The 21,446-nt window shown below is 34.4% G+C and overlaps 3 protein-coding genes across 4 annotated transcripts; 1 reads left to right on the forward strand and 2 right to left on the reverse strand.

Moving 5' to 3' along the window:
* The first annotated feature begins 527 nt into the window (after positions 1-527).
* On the forward strand, positions 528-2,804 carry LOC310725289 (uncharacterized protein). The gene is made up of 5 exons (XM_083540147.1): positions 528-945; positions 1,118-1,150; positions 1,524-1,607; positions 2,031-2,072; positions 2,159-2,804. Exons 1-5 carry the CDS (start codon positions 882-884, stop codon positions 2,290-2,292), a joined length of 357 nt encoding a protein of 118 aa, XP_083396273.1. The 5' UTR covers positions 528-881; the 3' UTR covers positions 2,293-2,804.
* On the reverse strand, positions 2,733-9,145 carry ceacam1 (CEA cell adhesion molecule 1). Its single transcript, XM_083537008.1, has 9 exons — positions 9,014-9,145; positions 7,839-8,138; positions 6,620-6,895; positions 6,217-6,480; positions 5,798-6,073; positions 4,734-4,985; positions 4,354-4,629; positions 3,490-3,720; positions 2,733-3,324 (listed from the first exon to the last, which is right to left on the reverse strand). The coding sequence occupies exons 1-9, from the start codon at positions 9,066-9,068 to the stop codon at positions 3,230-3,232; spliced, it is 2,025 nt and encodes a 674-aa protein (XP_083393134.1). The 5' UTR covers positions 9,069-9,145; the 3' UTR covers positions 2,733-3,229.
* A 5,773-nt stretch (positions 9,146-14,918) lies between these two features.
* On the reverse strand, positions 14,919-20,799 carry LOC310724511 (uncharacterized protein). Of its 2 annotated transcripts, XM_083538629.1 has the most exons (7): positions 20,748-20,799; positions 19,724-19,824; positions 18,114-18,143; positions 17,687-17,935; positions 17,290-17,568; positions 16,692-16,955; positions 14,919-15,586 (listed from the first exon to the last, which is right to left on the reverse strand). In XM_083538629.1, the coding sequence occupies exons 2-7, from the start codon at positions 19,764-19,766 to the stop codon at positions 15,483-15,485; spliced, it is 969 nt and encodes a 322-aa protein (XP_083394755.1). In that variant the 5' UTR covers positions 19,767-19,824; positions 20,748-20,799; the 3' UTR covers positions 14,919-15,482. The 2 variants fall into 2 exon arrangements, with proteins under 2 accessions (XP_083394755.1, XP_083394754.1); XM_083538628.1 differs by lacking the exon at positions 20,748-20,799 and having other exon boundaries at positions 19,724-19,842.
* Positions 20,800-21,446: the final 647 nt, after the last annotated feature.

Below are 21,446 nucleotides of genomic sequence, written 5' to 3' on the forward strand. Positions count from 1 at the left end.
ATTCAATTTTCAGAAAAACAGTAACTGAAACTTTACTGAGACCTACACCTACACATCCCTGTTTCTACTATTCCCAAAGCCCAAAGGCATGAAAGGACACATTCTTATAGTAAGAGTATCAGCAGGAAAGTGAAGTAAAGACTGATGTGCCCGAACAGCTTTAAATTCTAGAATACTTTTACATCTCAATATGTCAAAACAACCAGTTCATGATTTTAATGTGTAGGCAGTTGCTCAGTTTTCAGTAGTTTCAACTAAATAAAGGAAAATGCACTTTGAATAAGTCCTGGGCATTTAGATCTGCACAGAGGTGGTCTTATTTTCCTTTGTACATAATTGAACTTTTAAAGAATGTTCATGGCCAGTGATGTTCAATACTTTGTTTTTGTCTTTTGGTGAGGTGATTTAAGATACTAATGCAGTCATATCATGTTCTGTTTAGTGAACCACTGAAAAAAAAAAAAAAAAGACATAAAGGAAAGTCCTTTCCAGAGTATGGAAGAGTGAACTACATCTGGGAAGGTGTTGTGTTTCTCATCCTTGCCATGATTGCAGTGTTTTGAAATAATAAAGGATAAGACACAAACATGGACACTTTTATGTCAAGCCAGCATAAAATTTAAAGGAAAAAAAAAAACAAAAAGGAGTAGAAGGGAAAAGAATTTGGCATTTTCGTGTGAATTTAATATGGACCTTTTGTACACATGTCAGCTTTGATTCGACTTTTCTTACAACAAGCTCAGGCATGGTTTATGAAAGCAGACACCAAAAGCTTCTACTTATAAATGGTGAACTTTTTCACTTCAACACACAATTTGCAGTCTTTAGACAAAGGTGCACATCAAGTCAGAAGTATAACGTGAACTATATTTTGAGAGAAAATGAAATTTATGGTTTGCCTGTTGGTTGTCACTGCCATGGTGGGCTTCAATGCTCTTTGCCAAGGTATTGTACTTGTTTCTTTTACACTTGTATATCCTTTGCTGAGATAAAATAATGCACATTTGAACTGATAGGGAATTTTTTTTTAATGAGCATATAAAGGAATGCAGGCATGTCATACCAATAAGATAGGGTTTTCTCATCTGCTCACATTTGCTTGTTTTTTCACTCGCAGAAGTCACCAACTCCAAAGAATCGAACAAAAAATGTAAGTTAGGTGTATTACATCATTTCATTAATGGTCTGGTTGTGTTTAAATTTAATTTCTGACAACAGCTAAAAGGTGGATAGATAACATTTTTAAAAGATATCTCTCATATGTACTAGATATAACATTATTGAGTTGCAGTCTTTTTGCATGTTTTCTGTCCAAATAGAATACTATTTCCAATACTACTTTAATAACATTAATTTAAGTTATCCTACATTAATTATATATTATAAATATATATATTATTATTATATATATATATATGTGTGTGTGTGTGTGTGTGTGATTTACAATTAGCATATACAATATTCACAGCAGTAAATGAGGGTTAAATTGAGTCTTTAGTTTTTTTATTCTCTACATAATGCAGTGGTGGCCAAGTCAGGAGAGGCATTTAAACCTGCTCACAATAGCAGATCCATCAAGCAGCGAGGTGCAAACTGTGCCTGTCCAGGTGAGCAGTGTTTTTCAAAGCAAAACAAAAAAAAAGGTGGATCCAGGAGTGTGGGATATAATATAATAATATATAAAAAGGCCTCTGAGGAAAAATAGTCTTTTATGTATAACAATGTTTTCTTCATGAAACTAAATCCATTTGTTCAATTCTTATTTATTTTAGTTTTCAAGCCTAGTTTAGTCCGTCACTATTAAAACAGATAATTAATTATTCAATTAACATTGCCAGAATTAAATGATATTGATGAACTTCCATGAATTACTTAAATTAAAAAATACTTGCCACATGTTTTATTACAGCAGCAACAGCAGAATGTTTAGCTTTCCAGACATATAAAGAAAATTAGGAAGGAACTGTGATCAATTGTTGTATACTTTATCTTTGATAATTTGACTAGACACTTTTCTCTTGTGTACTTAGGAAAAAATAGAGCACTGAAAGGATGTCAATGCAAAATGCAAAGTAAGTCTCAAGGACTTCTGCATTTCCATCTTTTAAACTTTCCCTCTTGGTTACCATTACTGATTTTGTAATTTTTTTTTTCTCAGATGCACTCAGTCTGGAGGAGAAGAACCTCTGCATGAAGAAAGGCATTTTGAAATCCAAACAATGCAAGGCAGCCATTCAAGACATGAATATGAAAGTCAAGGGGCAGACTAAAGTCATTATAACACCATTTTAGTCTCTTTTTTTCCTTGTAGATTCATCGCAAGGCTGGCATCAATATTCAGCATTTCCAGCATCTTTTACCTTTTCCAAAACATAGCATTTAGAAAAGTAATGCTGCATATGCAATACCATATATCATTTATTTCATGTACTATTTTATTACAGAAGTAAAAGTATACAGATTGCATGTATGAACAATTTTCACCAAGTGCCTTCTGATGATATCTTTAATAGAAAAATATATATTAACTGTACTTTTATACAATTAAAACCAATCTCTTAAAAAAAAAGTATAAATCAGTATCATTCAGCTCTGTGTATTGTCTGTTATACACTCAATAAACAAATAATACAAATGTAATTTGCATAAAAGTGTGCATAATTTATGTTTATTAAAAAGTAGTAGCAAAAGAAGATGATCATGAGGATTTTTTTTAACATGGCAACAATGCAATTATTTGTTTTACAAATTTACTTATTATTATTTGTTCAAGGAAAGGAGGACAATAAATGAAAATAAGAATTTGTGTAAGCATTGATCATTCTGGCAAACATGCCCCTCCAACCAACCCCCTGTCCTGACAAAATAAATGTGATCGATGAAGCAGGACATTTTGATGGTTGAATGGGTTTTCAAGAACAGACACATGGATATGCCAAGACTTGTTGTGTTGTCACAGAATGTGGAGCCAATGAGAGCTTTAGGGAAAACAGCTCTAAATCATTCACTCCCCTGCCATTTATGCCTCCTAAAAAACAAGCCCCCCACCCCAGATATCACTGTATATCCATAGAGAAGGTGGGAAATTAAAGTTAAATATTCTCCATAATAATATGATGCTTCAGGAAAACAGAATTGATTGAGATATCTGGCTTCAGTCGTATTCTTTGAAAAAGTATGCATGGATAGGATAGAAATGCACAGTAATGTTGATTACTTAAAAAGCAGCTTAGAAGGGCTTCATAAACATTAATACAAGATGAACAAGAGCACACATGACAGTCAACAACATGCTCATTTGAACAGAGGCCACTGCATCACGTTCTGTGAAGGAAAAACATAAAGTAATAACCACTATGCAATTTTTGAATAAGAAAAATTATGTTATAATAATAATAATAATAATAAAAAAATAATCCCCCATTTTCATTTAGACTTTCTCTAAACTCTAAAGACCAGATGCTAAATTTTAGGAAATGCTCTGCTTACCTGAAATAACATATGAAGAAAATGATGTGTCATTGGTCAGAGGATTTCTGGCCACACAGGTATAGTTGTTACCCAAAGGAGACATCAGATTTAAAACTAACATAGCATCCTCTTTAATCACAGTGTTGTTAAAGAGCCAGTGGTAAACACTTGGTGGCTGAGACTTTGCACTGCACTTTAAGACAATGGTGTCCTTAACGTCGACTGCTATAGTCAGATCTATTGGCCCATCTGTTTAAAAAAACAAAACAAAAAAACATGCAGTCAGGCATAAATAAATGTTCAACAGTGTGCTATAACTTCATTTGATTGAACAACCTTGCTTCAAATATACAGATCTGAGAAATATAGAAGTTATATTAAACCAGTTGGTTTAAAGCTTTTGGTTTAACTGAACTAAAACATAGCATGCCTACCTCTACAATTGTGATTTAGCAACATTATTGGTGAATTCAAGAATGAATTATTTATATACAATACAAAAGAACTTTGATGATTATCTACAGTAATTACTTGCATTGGCAGCATTATCCACATCAGACTGAAAAAAAACTGAAATTGTCGTTTGCAGCATTTAAACCAGAGTCTCCTGTATCTTTTTATAATCCCATTCAATTAGGATTATATCCATTTTTTTTACTTAGATCTAATTTTCTAAAGGAAATCCTAAGAAAATGAAGAAGACTCTTAGAATATTGAACCCAATATTTGGTCAAAAGTATATTTTCTTCCTATTTACAGCATATTCATTATCAGTGTTAATATGGATGAACTCTTGTAAGTGTCCAGAACTGACTTTCTTTCATACTACAACATGATGATGATAACTCATGGATTACCATGATGAAGGACAAAATCACTTACAATTCACCATTAAACGGTATGGTTGGCTAGAGTGAGCCCGAAAACTGTTTGTGGCAACACACTGATAAAATCCATCATCAGCAATCTGCAGAGGGTGAAAATCTACAGAAGTGTCATTCATATAAAAAGATCTTGTCACTGTTGTATTTAATGGCTGGTTGTCTTTTAGCCACTGGATGCTTGTAAAAAAGCCAGTCACATTACAGAAGAGTTGCATGTTCCTAGAGGCCAGAGGAATGAGAGTACTGGGAGTCACCACCACTGAGGAAATACCCACTGAAAAAACCCAACATAGTACAGTTAAAAAAAAGTCCATAGAAATAAAGAAAAATATATTACTCGTAGAGTAAGAATAAAAGAAATGTAGTTTCAGGACTTACCAATGACAGTTAAGTTCCATGTAGCACTACTATTTCTTTTTGTGATGTTATTGTAGGCTAGGCATGTGTATTCTCCACTGCTGTTTAGTGAAGAAATGTCAGGCTGGTACACAGAGCCCTGCCCTGCATTAGAACCTTGGAAGAACCAGCTGTATTGACTGGAAGGTTGAGAGGAAGCAGAGCAATTGAGTGTCACATTAGATCCTACTTCTGCTATTATTGGGCCAGAAATCCTAGTGGACCATGGACCATCTGGATTAAAAAAAAAAAAACAGTCACATTTAAGCAAAATATATTTTATAGCTCAAACTATATCATAGAACCTGCAAATATGTTCTTACATTTATGTTCTGGTCACAAGGCAAGCTAAATAAATTCAGATTATTTCAATCCAGCACTACATTAATGCAATATTTCCAATTGTATTTAGCTCTTTTGAGCTTTCTAAGCTAATGTCATTACAACAAGCCATCAGGTCCATGCACTCACTATACATTATATACACTTGTTTATGTTATTATCTAAAGACTGTGGCAGGATAAAATACTGTACAGTTTAAATCTTTAAAAACATTAACATGATTTAAAAAATATATATCTTTAACTGCCCAATCTTGGTGAGCTGTCCAAAATGGTTTCAGAATTCCTGTTCTTTGAGGACCGGAGTGAAATTCGCATGCTTTTTGCTATACCTCACCAACCCCAACTTGTTTTGCATTCTGATACACTTTCCTCAGACACAGTTGAGTGGATATTTGAGTTATAATAGCCTTATCATCTCTAACCCATCTGTCAACTCTGATCTCTCTCTTCAACAAAGTGTGACTGATTTTTCTTTTGCACCCTCTGGCACCAACAAAACTACTGTCAAAGCCAAAGCTAAATTTTCTCTTTATTCTGTAGTCTAATGTCAAAAACATATGTACAGATGTTCCTAATAAAGTGGCAAGTGAGTATATGTCAAGAAGCTAAATGCTACTATGTCAAGTAATAACTGCTACTGTAATATATTTCAGAGGGTGTTTTTTCCAAAAACCCAAATGAACTGGGAAATATGATACTTACAATTAACTAGTAGAGAGTAGGCCATGCTGGTAATATTGCTCACAGCATTGCTTGCTAAACATTGGTATTTCCCATTATCAGACAGGGAGAGCTGATTGAATGTCAACGTATTGTTTTGGTTGGAGAGAGAATGAATGCTGTCTGAAAACAGGTGTATGCCGTCCCTTATCCAATAAACAGAGTCCACTAGTCCCTTGATGTCACAGGACAAGGCAAATGAATTGTTAAATATTGGTGGCTCGCCAACCGGCACCACTGAAGCAGAAGATATTGGGTCTAAATAAGAAAGAAAGAGAAATGGTAATATAAATGAAATCCAGCCTGCAAGACTAATGATAGTGTTAGCTGTTCTTTGCTGAATTGTGTATAATCAACTAGAAAACAAAGAGAAATAATTGAATAAAAAAAAAAAATCTCACCAATGATGTTAATTAATTTCGTGACTATGGCATATCGAAAAGTCACTGTGTTTTGGGCACTGCAGGCATAAGCGCCTGTTTGGTTCTGAGTGGCTTTGGAAAGCTGAAAGGTTGGGCTAGTTATATCAAGAGAAACGCCATTGTAGGACCATTGAAATAATGCTGCTGGTTTGGATTCACAAGAACATGACAAAGTGATGTTTGATCCTGAAATGTATTTCATTGTATTTGGATTAACTGCCATTGCCAGGTTGCTGGGACCATCTAAAAGGAATACAATATTAGTTATATCTTTTCAGCAATCCACTGAAAGCTTGCAATGTAAAGTCCATGTGAACTATTAAATAATGATTTATCATAGACATGAGTTGCACATTTTAAAATAATGCTACTGTATACTTACAGCTGACATCAAGGGAAATGATCTTGCTAGTACCATTACTAATTCCATTTACCACATAGCAGCTGAAAGGACCACTGTCATATCTTGTTACATTGCTAATAATCAAACCACTTCCATTATTGATGAGTTGAGCATTGGCTGCTGTGACCTCGGAGCTGCCATTAAACCAAGAGAATGCTAACGGTGTGCCACGGGCAGAGCAGGTGAAAGTGACACTGTCATTAAACTCCACCAGATTTGTCTTACTTACTGTTAGAGAGACATTTGTGATTGGCTCTAAAGGCAAAAAAAGCAAAGAAAAAAAATAAATTTAATGTCAAACTACCATTCTTTAGACTGACATTTATAACATTTGGCATCCTTATTCACTTACAAAAGTGTTTTTGAAGTTCTATCACTAATGACATTTTATATAGTGATATAATACACTGCATAGTAAAAGATGAATAATATACAAAAAGAGAACATTTGAATATGGCCGATCTATTCTTTCTATGCTTCTAGATTTGTTTATCAACTGCCAATAAAAAACCTTGGAGTTTCAAATATGGAATATTTTTGAACATTTTTTTTTAATGCTTTTTTATGTTTAGTCCTCTGATATGTTACTTAATGATAATTAATACAGAAATCCAAAAACAGAGCTCACTAAGTGTACACAAGAAGTGACTATGGGTAATGTTTGATTTCCTATATATAAGCCAATAAATATTTATAAGCCAATAAAAAGTGCTATGAAAATAAAACCCTGCCCTTAACCTTTAACGTATTTGACAAGCTTATTCCTTCAATTCAAATACAATTAAGCTGATGATTCATCAACAAGAGCAATCTGATCTATTACACCAAGAGAAAAATTCAACTCCTGCCTGAGTAGGTAGCGAAGTTTTTATTTTGTCGGATTAACGTCAGAAAGAATTATAAGGTATCAATTTCTACATATTTAGTTTGTGGCAGAAGACACAGATTTCCCATGTCATTAAAAAATAATAATATTTTTTTTCATAATCTATTTGGTAACTTGGCCCTGTATTTTAATACTCTTTTCAGTATCAGTTGTTCTATAAATCTTGTAAAATGTTAAGTATTTTTTTTCTAGGATATGTCAGTTTTTTGTCAATTAACGTAACGCATTTCTTTCTTTTTACCTTTTTTATTCCAAATTTTGTATGTATAAATTAGAGAAATCATTTGGAAAATTGTGTGTTTGTATACTCACCCTGAACAGACAGTCTAAGTTCTGCATTTACTGTTGGACTCATGCCTTGCAGTGCATAGAGACCAGAATCAGTCACTTGTACTGAGTACAGCGATAACTGACTTGTGGATGTGTTGAAAGCAACTCGTCCTTTGTAACTGTCAGTCACTATAAACATACCCGGGTACCAGAACACGAGGATGTTCCCATCTAACAACCAACCACCGGCACTGATGTTCATGTGAGGATTTAGAGTAAAAGTGACATTTTCTCCAACAGCAAGAGGATTTGCAGATGGAATCAGCGTCAGAGAGGAGACACCTGAAAAAGATGGTTTTAGGTGTATTCTGTGGCATAAAACAGTAGCAAGGTTTCTGTCCCAGTTTTAGTCCCGGTTTACTGTTATAATAACCTCCACACTTCTGGAAAGATGTTTCACTACATTTTGGATTATGCGCTTGGAAATGTTAAATTTTTTGGATTATCTAACAGTTAATTTTGATTTGGGATCAAACTGATTTTTTAAAATATGTAAAAACAAATGACTCGTAATGACACATTTTAAAGTTAGCATCCATCCATTATACAGAACAGTGATTATAGTTATTATTTTTATAACTATTATTATAGTTACTGTTATATATGTTTATATCTACAGCTATTGTGCTACCGTGCTCATTTACATTATGAAGTGTTCTTTACAAATATTAAAAGATTTGCTATTTCATAATACAGCATTAGTTGATTTAAGTCTTTGGGCATTTGGTCTGAATCAATGTTTGGGAAAAGGGTTTTATTTTTCCGGCCAGGTTTTCTATAGGGTTGTAGATCCACCTCTTTACTTACAAAATAAAGCAAAGAAGAGCGAGTAATGGTCATCATAAACTTTATGGAAGCCCTTGGAATAAAGGGTGAAGATTTTGTCAAAACAAAGAAATGACACAAAAGAATTAGAGGCAAATAAAGTGCTGATTATTCACAAAAGAGAAAAAAGATTTAGAAAAATCCTTTTTTAAAATCGTTTTTAGTTAAATCTCTGAAGGGTTTTAAATGAGAAAATATGAAGTTATTATTTTATAGTGCTTATAAAAAAATTGGGCTTAATAAAATATATAAGCAACATAAATTTTGAAATAATAATAAATGTCTATAAATACAACTAAGACATATAAGAATATTAATGGCAGAACCTGTACCTGTTATGTAGATTGTGAAGATAACGGCAAAGAAACAGGAACATTTAGACTCCATTTAGGAACTCGATTGTAGAAAAGGTTCCTTAGTGGCTTCCTCAGTGTTTATACGAAGTGTGTGTGACAGGGTTTGTGGTGTTAAAATGACTGCTTCTGGGCATATGCAAAAATTAGATCAGCAAATATTGACATTTGTTTTGACACACACGCACACGCACATGAGCACACGCACACACACACACAGGTTTGGACATCAATGTTTGATGGTTTTATTGTAAATTGCTACCTGATCATTAGTGGGCAAAAACAATCACAATTCAGGCATATAAAGGACAAATTTAATGCAAAGACTGACAATCCTAGAGAAAAAACAAAACTGTCATAATATGAAAACTTAGTGTTTTTCTTCGGGGCAGATGTTGTTCTAACGATGTAATATCTAACCATGAAAGCCACTTAGTCTAGGTTTAAGTAGGGGCTTTTTATGACTGAAACAAGGCAGAATTCCACTTAGGCACAACACACAGACACACACAGACACACAGACACACACACACACACACACACACACACACACACACACACACACACACACACACACACACACACACACACACACACACACACACACACCAATATAGCTTTTCAGGATCAGACAAAAAAAAAAAAACAAAAAAAACTTTTACAAAAATTAATAAATTCTGAATCTAAATAAAAAGTTGATACCTATAAATATAGCCCTACGAAGTAGTGGGGAAAAAGACAAAGAAGAAACGCTGAGAGTGCCAATAAAATCATTTTTCTTCTGTAACTGAACAGGATATATTCATAAACATGAACTTTGTTTAAACAGGAACTTAGGAGTCATTTCTAAATTCAATATAGCTTTAACTTAAGATCAGTTGTACCAAATTGAAGATATCATTGTTTATTGATTAAACATGAAGTGCAAATTGTTCTTAGCAATTGTCGTTCTGAGGTTATCTGAGGAAGAGCATCCACATTTACGTTTATGGTTTCTATGTGGTGAAATCTGCAGTAATTTCATGTTGATCTGTTGGCTGTCTTTGAGGGGCCAATATTATCAGCAGCGACTGGTTTTCAGGTGACGAATACATCTCCAAACAGCAGTTACACAGATTGGTTTCTCTAAAGTCTATACTGTTGTGCTATACTATCTAATCTTTTGTAAATTTGAGGAGTGCTTTATGTGCCAGGTTTTACACTAGTTGGGAAAGATCTGTCCCACTAAAAGCTATAACTCAGTAAGTTTTAATATTAGTGTAGGTGTTTCTTGGAATGTGAAAGAAGGCTTGCCAGTTTCTATATTACTAATATTTGCTTTAGATAAGCCAAAGTCACTGACAGCTTTGATGCTGGAGCTCTGTATAAAAAAAAAAAAAAAAATATATATATATATATATATATATATATATATATATATATATATATATATATATATATATATATATATATATATATATATATATTTAACTTTTTACTTCTGAGTAAACTGTGTAAAGTGATAATTCTAAATGTTCTGTTGCTGGGAGGCACAGGCACCACTTTCGTCTTGGTGTCTAGGTCTTTCTTCCCTATCGATAGCAGTGCTGCTTACCAATTGTGGGTGTTTGTTAGCTCATGTATGTGGAAGAAGGCAAAGAGAGGTTTCGTCCAAGTGCGCTACAGTGTTCTGTATGAGCATTATTTGAAAATGTGTAGTTGGCTGGTGTTTCAACTGAAGCACACCGATTGTTTTCATCCTGCCTGTTTGGTTGCTGTCACATGGTATAGGAGAGCCTGATTGGGATGTATTCACCAACACTACATTATAAAAGTCATTGTGTGAATGCAGTCATAATAAAGAAAAGTAAACACACATTAAATGACATCCGATGTCTTCTTTTAGGGAAATAGTAACGTCAAGTATCTGCATAATCGCCCTAATAGTCCAGTTTCAGCTATGTGCATATATATTTATATAGTTGCCATGCTGACTTGGTATTTACAGTTTCTCTGTGATGCCTTGGCAATGTTACAAGATAGTTTAGAGCACATTTTAAACGCCCATACACACAGTGAGTACACTGTGTAAACACTAGCATTCACTTTATCTTGGTATTTGTCACCTTACATCTCATTCATGGATACACTCTGAATATAACCGTGTTCAGATAGTAACCTGAGTTCAGAAAAAACTCTTGGAGCTGTGATGCAGCATCACTATCCCCTTCGCCTCCATGCCACTCTTTTACAAAAAAGTGTAGCATTTACTTTGACCAAGACTATATCTTTAAAATATTTTTGCAAAAAGTTTGTAGTCGCAAAAAAACTATATAAAATCAGTTTCAAATATCTAAACGGGCTTTACAGCCAATATGATGCTTGCATGCTTTATATTGAATGCAGTGTGTATCTTAAAATATAAAAACATATTTACACTTATTTAAGAGCTGAAACGCTTAATGAAATAATAACTGGTGTGGTGTGTATACCCACTCTAAAAATGCTTATTAAATATGTATTTTTATTACAATTAAATAAATATAATAAATAATATTATATTATAAGATAATGTATAACAATATACAGGGCTTTTCATAAAGAATGAACCGATTTGATTACGCAATATTTTATTAAGAAAAAAGTAAAACAAAACTCCAGCCATGCCACAAGTATTGTACTCACAATCAACTTAACTCCTTTTTACAATAACTCCTCTTTTAAATGGTCACTGACTCATTCCATGACGATGCTTGAGAACTGAAGCAATTCATTCTTTTTGAATAACCCTGTATTCCATATATTACACAACATATGAGCTATATAAATCTTTTTACTCATTAATCACTAATTAGTGTGTCCAATGAATTTCTTACCATTGTTGTATAGAACCTGGTTTTAATATTTAGCATTCTGTGGGTTTTTTTAATGCTTTTTTTAATCATTTGATGGTTATATATTGATTTTTATTATGTTTGTATATACATTTATATTACTGTACTAAACTATCTTGGAGGCAGAATGAGTTATTCTATTGGGAAGTTTCACGTTTCAAATCCTAAAATCTTACCACCAACAATAATGGCTATTCCACAAATCTTTCTAAATGTAAGTAATATGCAAACATTATCAAGCTTATTGGAAGCCACTCAAACCAAAATGTGTATAATGACAGATGTAAAGGGGTAGAGTTGGGATTGGGCTGGAAATTCAAGCATGAAAAGTATCACTTTTCATCCCAAATCTGGGTGAAAATAAATGTGAGAAACAAGCAATTGTATAAGTCATGGTAAAATTCCCAGGAAAAATTGTGAATTCTGATATCATTCATAAACGAGCCAGTATTGTTATTTTAATTAATAAAAAAAGTTAAAAAGGACAACTATTTTAAAGCACTTCTGTAAGTGCTGGGTCCAGTCAGTGTTCCAATTCATTATATATATGCACATATACGTATAATATATTGTTTAATATTATAATTAGAATATAATATATGTTTGATAGATACACAGAAAAAATAGAAGATACCTTTTCGTTGACAGTTAGATATCATGTAGACAGAAGTGTTTTTCAACTTTTTATTGGTCTGTTCTACAAGGTGTTTTTGAGCTTTGGGTTGATTTATGTGTTTGAACAAAAGACAAGAACAAACATTTTAGCAATTAGTGTCAGACAGCAGACAATATTACAGGTACTTGCCAAATGTCACTCAACTAGTGCTAGTTTATTCTAAATATTAATGTTTTCCTCCTGCTTTTACATAACAAATGCTGTATAATGTGTGAAAAGATCAATGCTTTATTCCTGATGCTATAAATAGTACAGTATATGGAAAACAATTTGTGAACACTTTACCATAAGACATGTATGTGCTTTTTAAACATCCCATTTCACATTTAGTCCCCATTTGCTGATATAATAACCTCCACTATTCTGGGAAGTTGCTCATTGTTTACTGATGTAGGGTGAGGAGGTCTGGGGAGCAGTCAGGGATCCAATTCATTTAAAAGGTGTTTAGTAATATTCTACTCCAGCCCATGTAAACCATATGTTCATGGAAATGGCTTTGTGCACAGTGAAATTGTTATGCTGGAACAGGATTTGGTCTTTTATTTCAAGTGAAGGGACAATGCAATGCAACCACATCAAAATAAATCCTATACAATTCTATACAGTAACAGTTTGATGAGGAAACACATATGGCTGGAAAAGACAGGTGTCCCAGTACTTTTTTTTCTATGTATATTTTTTGTGCATATACTTTATATAGTGCTCTCTTTTTTTTTCTTTTGCAAAAAAAATATTATTAGGGAATTGGTATTCAGAGGTTAAGATGATCTAATTGAAAAGTTCAAAGCCATGCCTAGCTGATACTGTTGGGCCCTTAAGGCCCTCAACTGCTCATGTTTAAAATGAGATAAATATGTTGTAACAAAAAAATGCTTTATATATAAATAGAGCACTTTGTTAGAGTTGAACTGACGTCAAAGAAATATTAAAATGATAACTGAAATCGAGGCCATAGTGCAATAGTGGCAATGATTAACCAGTATTTACCAGTTTATGTGCATGTGTTTGTTCCTAAGCAGCATACGTTAAACAGGGAAGAAAAGGCAAGCAGAAGATTAAAGAACCTCTGTGAATAAATGGCACTCAGAGAAAGACAATTCTATCATGCACTGCAGAGCAAACAGTGTCGCAGCCTGTTCTGTGAAAAGAAAAAAAAACTGAATAATGTGATCAGTGCACCTTATTTTTTTTAACAAATCTGGAAGGTCTATAAGTTTTCTAAGTGCTTTATTTATATTAATATTGTTATTTTAGCATAGCTTTAATAGTAAAGTTGATAGTGACTTTTTTATCACAAGGTTCAGTGTTGGAAGTCCCAGTTCTTCCGTGTGCACTTGGACATCGATACTGAAAACTCTTTGTCATGTGTGAGTGCGTAAGTTTGTCTATCTGGGTGTGTCTCATACCCCCCCCCCCCGTGTGTGTGTGTGTGTGTGTGTGTGTGTGTGTGTGTGTGTCTCATACCCCCCCCCCCCCCCCCCCATGTGTGTGTGTGTGTGTGTGTGTGTGTTAGGGTGAGATTTATACTAAATCTCCCTAGGTGAGAAATGAAACAAAGGTTTGCTGAAATAAAACTTTTTAAAGCTTAATAGAGTAAATTGCAATTGCATATGACAGAGCTCATTCCTCACTGTAATGTTTTAGAGGTCCACCCATGCTGCTTCCTCCTTAGAGATGCAAAAGCTTGATGAAGCAATGTCTGGAACAAAATGTACAGTTTCTCTCTTATCATGGAACATATTACATTTATGTTTAAGGTCAGCAGATTCTGTTATATTAAAATAAATACATAAATAAAAACATATCATAAAATTGGCATTACAATTCTCCTATTGGTCATACCATGGCTACACACAGTATATCACAAATTTATCAAAACATCACTTAGTAGAGACATTAACTTAAACCAAATGGATTGTATATGCGTCTGTAAATTTAGTTGTGTTCTTCCTACATCTATTTTTCGCTTGCTTCTGGGCTTTTGTATGCATATAATTATTGTTATATTTAATTATGTATATCATTATTGTGCAGCAGTTTTTGCAGCATTTGGATAATTGTCAGCTTTTGTTGTAAAGGTTTTGTGCTTGGATTTAATGATAAACTGATAAATTACTTTAAATTAAATCTCTTGCGGCTCAATGTACAGGAGTAGGTATTTATGGAAATTAAATTTCAGCCCAAAATTAATAGTTTATGTTTAAAACAGAAAAAAAAATTATTATGTCTAGAAGTATAGATTGTTTTGTAAAACATATTCATTTCTTAGTATTTTTTATTCTGGAGATAAATGGATCTTATTAATGGCAGGCATACAATGAAGAACACAAGCAAGTCTCATCCCAGAACTTTTATTCACAGTATACTTTACAATATACTTTTGCCATTCATTCAACCATCACAGCACTTTTTGACTTTATAATATACAGTTTTGGAAATAAAGATGATTTATAATCCCTTTTTCTGTCATCACTCAGAAGATAATGGGTTCTATTTTAAGCCTGGTTTCAGGTTAATGTTTTCCTCATGTTGACTTAGTTACTATTTTTTTTTCCACCTTACTGTCTTGCTTTCTTATTAGAAATCTAAGTCTGCATCTTCACATTTCTGTGTCAATGTCTACTGTAAAAGCATTATGCAACCTAAGCAATTGTATGAATTATATACAGTTGGCTATGTGCATTTTAGGAATATGAATATTCTATGAGTATATCAAAAATAGGCAAAGGCTGAAGCACAAAATAAGTGATGTCTGAATGATGGTTAAATATACAGTATATATCAGTACAATGTAAGATAAAAAAGATGGTTTGAGAAGAACTAAAGTTTAAAAGATAAAAAGTCTGATAGTATGTGTGTGATATGACTGTGTGTAGAGCTTGTTCTAGTGTGGCAAACCTCAGACACAAGCAGAAACCAACATCAGCAGAGATGCAAAGTTTACCACGGCTACACTGGGTTTGGTTGATTGAGCATTACTGGGCCTGGGGCGTGGCTGCGCCTCTGCAAAAGAGCAAATCACACTTTATTTATTTTATTTTATTTATTTATCATGCTGCTAAAAGGCTTGCCAATTCTTTCTACAAATTGTAATAATTAATTCTTAATAACCCAAAGATTTAACAAATGGCAGGCTTTTTAAGGAAATTTGGATATACACTATATTGACAAAAGTTCGTGGACACCTGGTCATAAGTACGGTATGTGCTTTTTGAGCATTGCATTCCACATTTAGTCCAAATTTTCTCTTGTAATTTTCTCCACTCTTCTGGGAAGATGTTCCACTAGATTTTGGAGTGTGCTTATGGACATTTGTGTTAGTCAGCCACAAGGGTGTTACTAAAGGCAGGTACTGATGAAGGTGATTTGCAGTCAGTATTCATGACAATTCATCTCAAAGGTGTTCAGTAGGGATGAGATCAGAGCTCTCTAGCAGGCCACTCAAGATCTTCCACTCCAACTCATGTAAACCAGATCTTCACGGAGCTCCCTTTGTGCACAGGGCATTGCCATGCTGCTACAGGTCTGGGTTTCTAAGTTCAAGTGAACACAAAATGTTATTATCCTGCATTCAGAGATATCCTATACAATTGTGTGCCTCCAGCTTTGTGGTAACAGTTGGAGAAGAACCACATATGGCAGAAAAGCTCAAGTGTCCCAATACTTTTGTCCATATAGTGTATTGTAGTGTCATACACTGTTATACAGTACAGCCTTAAGGTGTTCTTTATCTCCCCACAAGATGGCAGAGTAATAAGTATTTTCACATGAGTAATATCTCGTGTGAATATACAGAGAGCATACATTACAAAAAAGCAAATCCCTTTTATACTATGTAATGTATTTTGCTGCTAATTCATCCATCATTATAATTCAGACAGATTAGTGTTCTTTATCTCTCCTCAAGATGGTAGTGTATCTCAGTAATAGGATGCCATTTTCTTAAAAATCCCTGAACTACTAGTGGTTTTTCAAAACACTAATATCTCTGATAGGGGTAAACAAACAAACACAAAATTCTAAGTGGAACTCTCAGATTGAAAAGGATGGGTCATTGTTCTTATTCTTAACCACCAGGTGGCCCCAGAGATCTGTTGCTTGTACTCACCTACAACAGTCACGGTTTTGGTGACCTGTCCAATATTTTCTCCAACCGTCAGAGCAATGCAAGTGAAGACCTGTGTCTGTCCGAGGTCAGAGGGTGTCCAGAGGATCTGTGGTCCCTCAGCAATAAATCTTCCCCTTGGAAAGCCTTTATTCAAAGTCCACTGCACTGTGCAATCCATTCCACACTGTGCAGCACAGGTGTATTTGCTTTGCATGCCCACTTCAGCTCGGTTTGGCCCACTCAGATTAATGATAACATATCCAACTGCAGAAGGAGGTCATGAGGTCACATCAGGTCATATTTGAATTTGACCTTATCCACCATAATTATCTAAACCTTACAAGTTAGTGTACAGCATTTGGCAGACATGTCCAGATTAATGTATGATTAGCTCATTTATACAAGTTTAGGGTTAAGATCAAAGGCCATTACTTGAAGCACTTGTCTGAGCTGGAGTTTGAACTTATGACCTTTAAAAGTTCAGATAATTATCTAATTTATCTGAGATCTTAGATGTTAGGATATATAGAGCATGTCAACCTTTTATGAGAACAATAAGGAAATATTTTGCAGTGTGAGAGAAATGAGGCTTACTTACGGTACATCAGGTAGACCTTGCTTATTACACTGACATTTCCATTATAGACTTTGCACTGATATTTGCCACTATCCGAATCTTCCAGAAGGCTAAAAGACAGAGTCATGTTGTCTGGAGATAGGCTCATCCTGGAGTTTAATTTAAGAGTTGCACCATCCTTAAGCCAGGTTATAGCGACTGTTCTTAATAACCCATCACATGTTAAACGAAATGATTGGCCTACTTTAGGTGTCTGGTTAAGCACTGATTGATCAGCTGATGGCTTCACAGAAAAGGGATCTGTAAGAGTTAAAAGGACAATCATTACCTTGTTCGCATGTATAAAAAGTGATATTTGACTGAATTGTGCACTGTGACTGATGATTCAGAGAAAATCTGAGCAGCAGGGTGAACATACTTATGACTGTGACTGATCTGACATCGCTGACAAAATACTTGCGGTCTTCATCGGACACTGTGCATTGTAGTGAGATGAATCTGTCGACACCGTTTTCAGTCAGGGTAAATTCGCTTCCAGGAAACGTTTGGTCTTTCACATTCCAGGTATAATTACATTTGTGGCTGCACACTGCAGTACACTCATAAAAGGCACTCACTCCAGCTACAACCTCATCAGGACCTAAGATCTGTACAAATTGTGGCTTACCTACATTAGGAAAAGGGAAAATATGGAACTGTCTCTTATGGAAACGTTTATCAAGTTTACAATTTATTGTATTTTGCATCTAAAACAGACTGATTATATTATATTTTATTACATAGAACTAAAAGATGAAAATAAACCATGAATATGTAAGTAGACAGATGGAATGGAAGAAACTCACTTGTTTTAACAACCTGCACCTGCACAAGCCCTGAAATACAGCAAAATTCATTTCTTAATTTTTTTTTTAATGATTAAACAAGAATTGTACACATGAACAGAAACAATAACAGAACTGTAATATAGTGTAATGGTCTAAAATATACAGTGCTATGATTTCTTTTTGTGCTGTTTATTTATTTATTTCTTTTTGCTAATTTGTCACATTTAAATGAAAGTTTTCATATAAAGATTTTGTTTATTTTAAGGGGAAAAAAGCTGTCCAAACCTGCCTGGCGCTTTGTGAAAAAAGTAATTGCCCAACCATCCACTTTGTTAAATCATTAACTGTGATTTACCACATTTTTTTGAAAGATTCGTTAAATTTCATTTGCGACACCCACGCCTGATTGCTGCCAGACCTGTTGCATCAAGAAAGAATCACTTGACTAGAACCAGCGTGACAAAGTGAAGCATGCTAAAAGATTTTAAAACGCAACACGTCATGACACGATCTGAGGAAATTCAAGAACAGATGAGAAACAAAGTAATTTATTAACCAGGAAAACGGTTAGAAAGCCATTTCTATGGCTTTGGGACTCCAGTGAACTATGGTGAGAGCCATTATAATGATACTAAAAAGATCACTCATCGCACATTTGCCAAAAAAGAAAATCTTAATTATCCCCAATACCTTTGGACAAATTCAAACTTTTTGGAAGGAGTGTGTCTAATGACTTCTGCCATAAAACTAACACAGCATTTTATAAAAAAAAGAACATACCAACAGACAAACATTGTGGTAGCACTGTGATGGTCTGCAGCATCAGGACCTGGAAGATTTGCCCTAACTGAATTAACCATGTATTCTGCTCTCTACCAGAAAATCCTGAAAGAGAATCTCTGGCCATCAGTTCATGACCTCAAGCTCAAATGCACTTGGGTTATGCAGCAAGACAATGATCTAAAACACACCAGCAAGTCCACCTCTGTATGGCTCAACATCAAAACAGCTTTGTGGTGGCCTAGTCAAAGTCTGGACTTAAATCCGATTGAGATGCTGTGTCATGACCTTAAACAGGCCAGGTCATGGTCAAGGGTGGCACAACCAGTTATTAGGTTTAGGGGCAACTGAATGAATGAAATCCTCATTTGAAAACTGCATATTTGTGTAAAATTTTAATTTGCTTGATAATCTGAGTCATTTAAGTATGACAAAAATGCAAAAAGAAAAAAAAAAAGTACATATGTTTTCACAGCACTGTAGACACAGTTAATGCTTATTTTGCAAAACATTAGAAAGAGAGTATTTAAACCACGTTTAGTTGTAATAAACAGAAATAACAGCAGCTGAAAAATTATATTATAACAAAAGCAGCTGCACAAATAAGTAGTTAAACAGCACCTTTTAATTACTTGAAAGCATGAGTAATGTGGAATAATATACCATGAAATCCGAAGATATCTTCACTATATATGTATAATGATATCAAGTTCCATAATGCTTTACATAATTTACAAACTTAATTTTAATATATTCAAATAAACACATTATTCAGTAAAATCTATTTTTTGATACTGAACATTTGCTTCTCACAAATGAAACAAATTCTACAAAGTAAACAAGCTTACCTAAAATTGTCAGAAAAATATGTATATTCACATCCAGCATCATCTTTCAATCTTCTCTTTGTCTCTGATTCTCGAAATGCAAGATATTTTAATCTCTAAAGCTATAAGTAGACAAAATGACAGGAAGTTAGTAGAGTCCCAGATTGCGCCATATATTATTTGAACAAAAGTATTTGGACTGCCGACTGTTCCAGCCATATATGGTTTTTCTCCAAACTGTTGCCACAAAGTTGAAGGCACACAACTGTACAGGATGTTTTTTGATGTGTTAGAATTAAACCTTCCCTTCAGGTCCCCTGGTGGTCTAGTGGTTAAGATGCAGCGCTCCCACCGCTGCGACCCGGGTTCGATTCCCGGTCAGGGAACCATCCCCAGCCACTCTTAGTGCCGGTCCCAAGCCCGGATAAATTGGGGAGGGTTGCGTTAGGAAAGGCATCCAGCGTAAAACATGTGCCAAATCAAACGTGCGGAGGATCCGCTGTGGCGACCCCTAACGGGAGAAGCCGAAAAGAAAAGAATTAAACCTTCCCTTCATTTGAACTAGGAAACCCAAACCTGTTCCAGAATGCCAATGCCATTGTGAATAGCAAAAGAGAACTAAATGTTGAATGTGACGCTGATAAACCACATACAAATGGGGTCAAACTTTTTTTCTATAGTGTATATTCTGACATGATATCATTTTTTAAATAATTTGGAAATAAACTACATTAATAATTTGTATTATTAATACATGATGCACACAAAAGCACATTCTGGAAATCTGAAGTGGAAAGTACAGTTCCTACAATAGACTGCACTTAATTCATCAAGCCTTACACATTACACTTATTTAATCCTTTCAACCATTCATCTATACACTGTTTGACTCTTTCAACCTTTAGCTGTTTAGCTAGATACTTTCTATTTCTGCCTCACCTGTGAGTTGCTTTGAATAATAGTATCTCCCTTGTAAATACACAGCGTTTTAATACTGGGTATGTCAAAAAAAATAAATTAAAATAGTACATTTATAAGAGCATACATGGAGGGATTTGAAATCATGTGCAATGTAACGTCTTGTTCCTTTCACTGGCATAACAGAAAAGTTGCACAGATTTAGGTTTCCTTTTACACAAAGAATTGCAGAATCAACAATTAAGACAGAACCTTGCAAGTTAAAAACGGTACACAGTGTATTTTTTTTGTGTTGAAATTTACTTGCAAAAAGGGAACCTCTCTGGCAGCTAAACACTGTTACAAACACATTATATATATATATATATATATATATATATATATATATATACACACACATACACACAAGGTTTGTAACAGTGTTTAGCTGTCATGCAGTTTTTATTATTGATGGAAAACAAAATCCAAAACTACATGGCCCTGTGTAAAAAAGTGCTTGCATCCTAAACCTAATAACTGGTTGGGCAGCAACAACTGTAATCAAGCGTTTGCGATAACCTGCAATGAGTCTGTTACGGCGCTGTGGAGGAATTTTGCTCCACTCATCTATGCAGAATTGTTGTAATTCAGCCACACTGGAGCGTTTTCAAGCATGAACCACCTTTTTAAGGTCATGCCACAGCATCTCAATAGGATTCAGGTCAGGACTTTGACTAGGCCACTACAAAGTCTTCATTTTGGTTTTCTTCAGCCCTTCAGAGGTGGACTTACTGGTGTGTTTTGGATCATTGTCCTGCTGCAGAACCCAAGTTCGCTTCGGCGTGAG

Source organism: Silurus aristotelis, assembly GCF_946808225.1.
Source record: "Silurus aristotelis genome assembly, chromosome: 1".
Lineage (NCBI taxonomy): Eukaryota > Metazoa > Chordata > Actinopteri > Siluriformes > Siluridae > Silurus > Silurus aristotelis.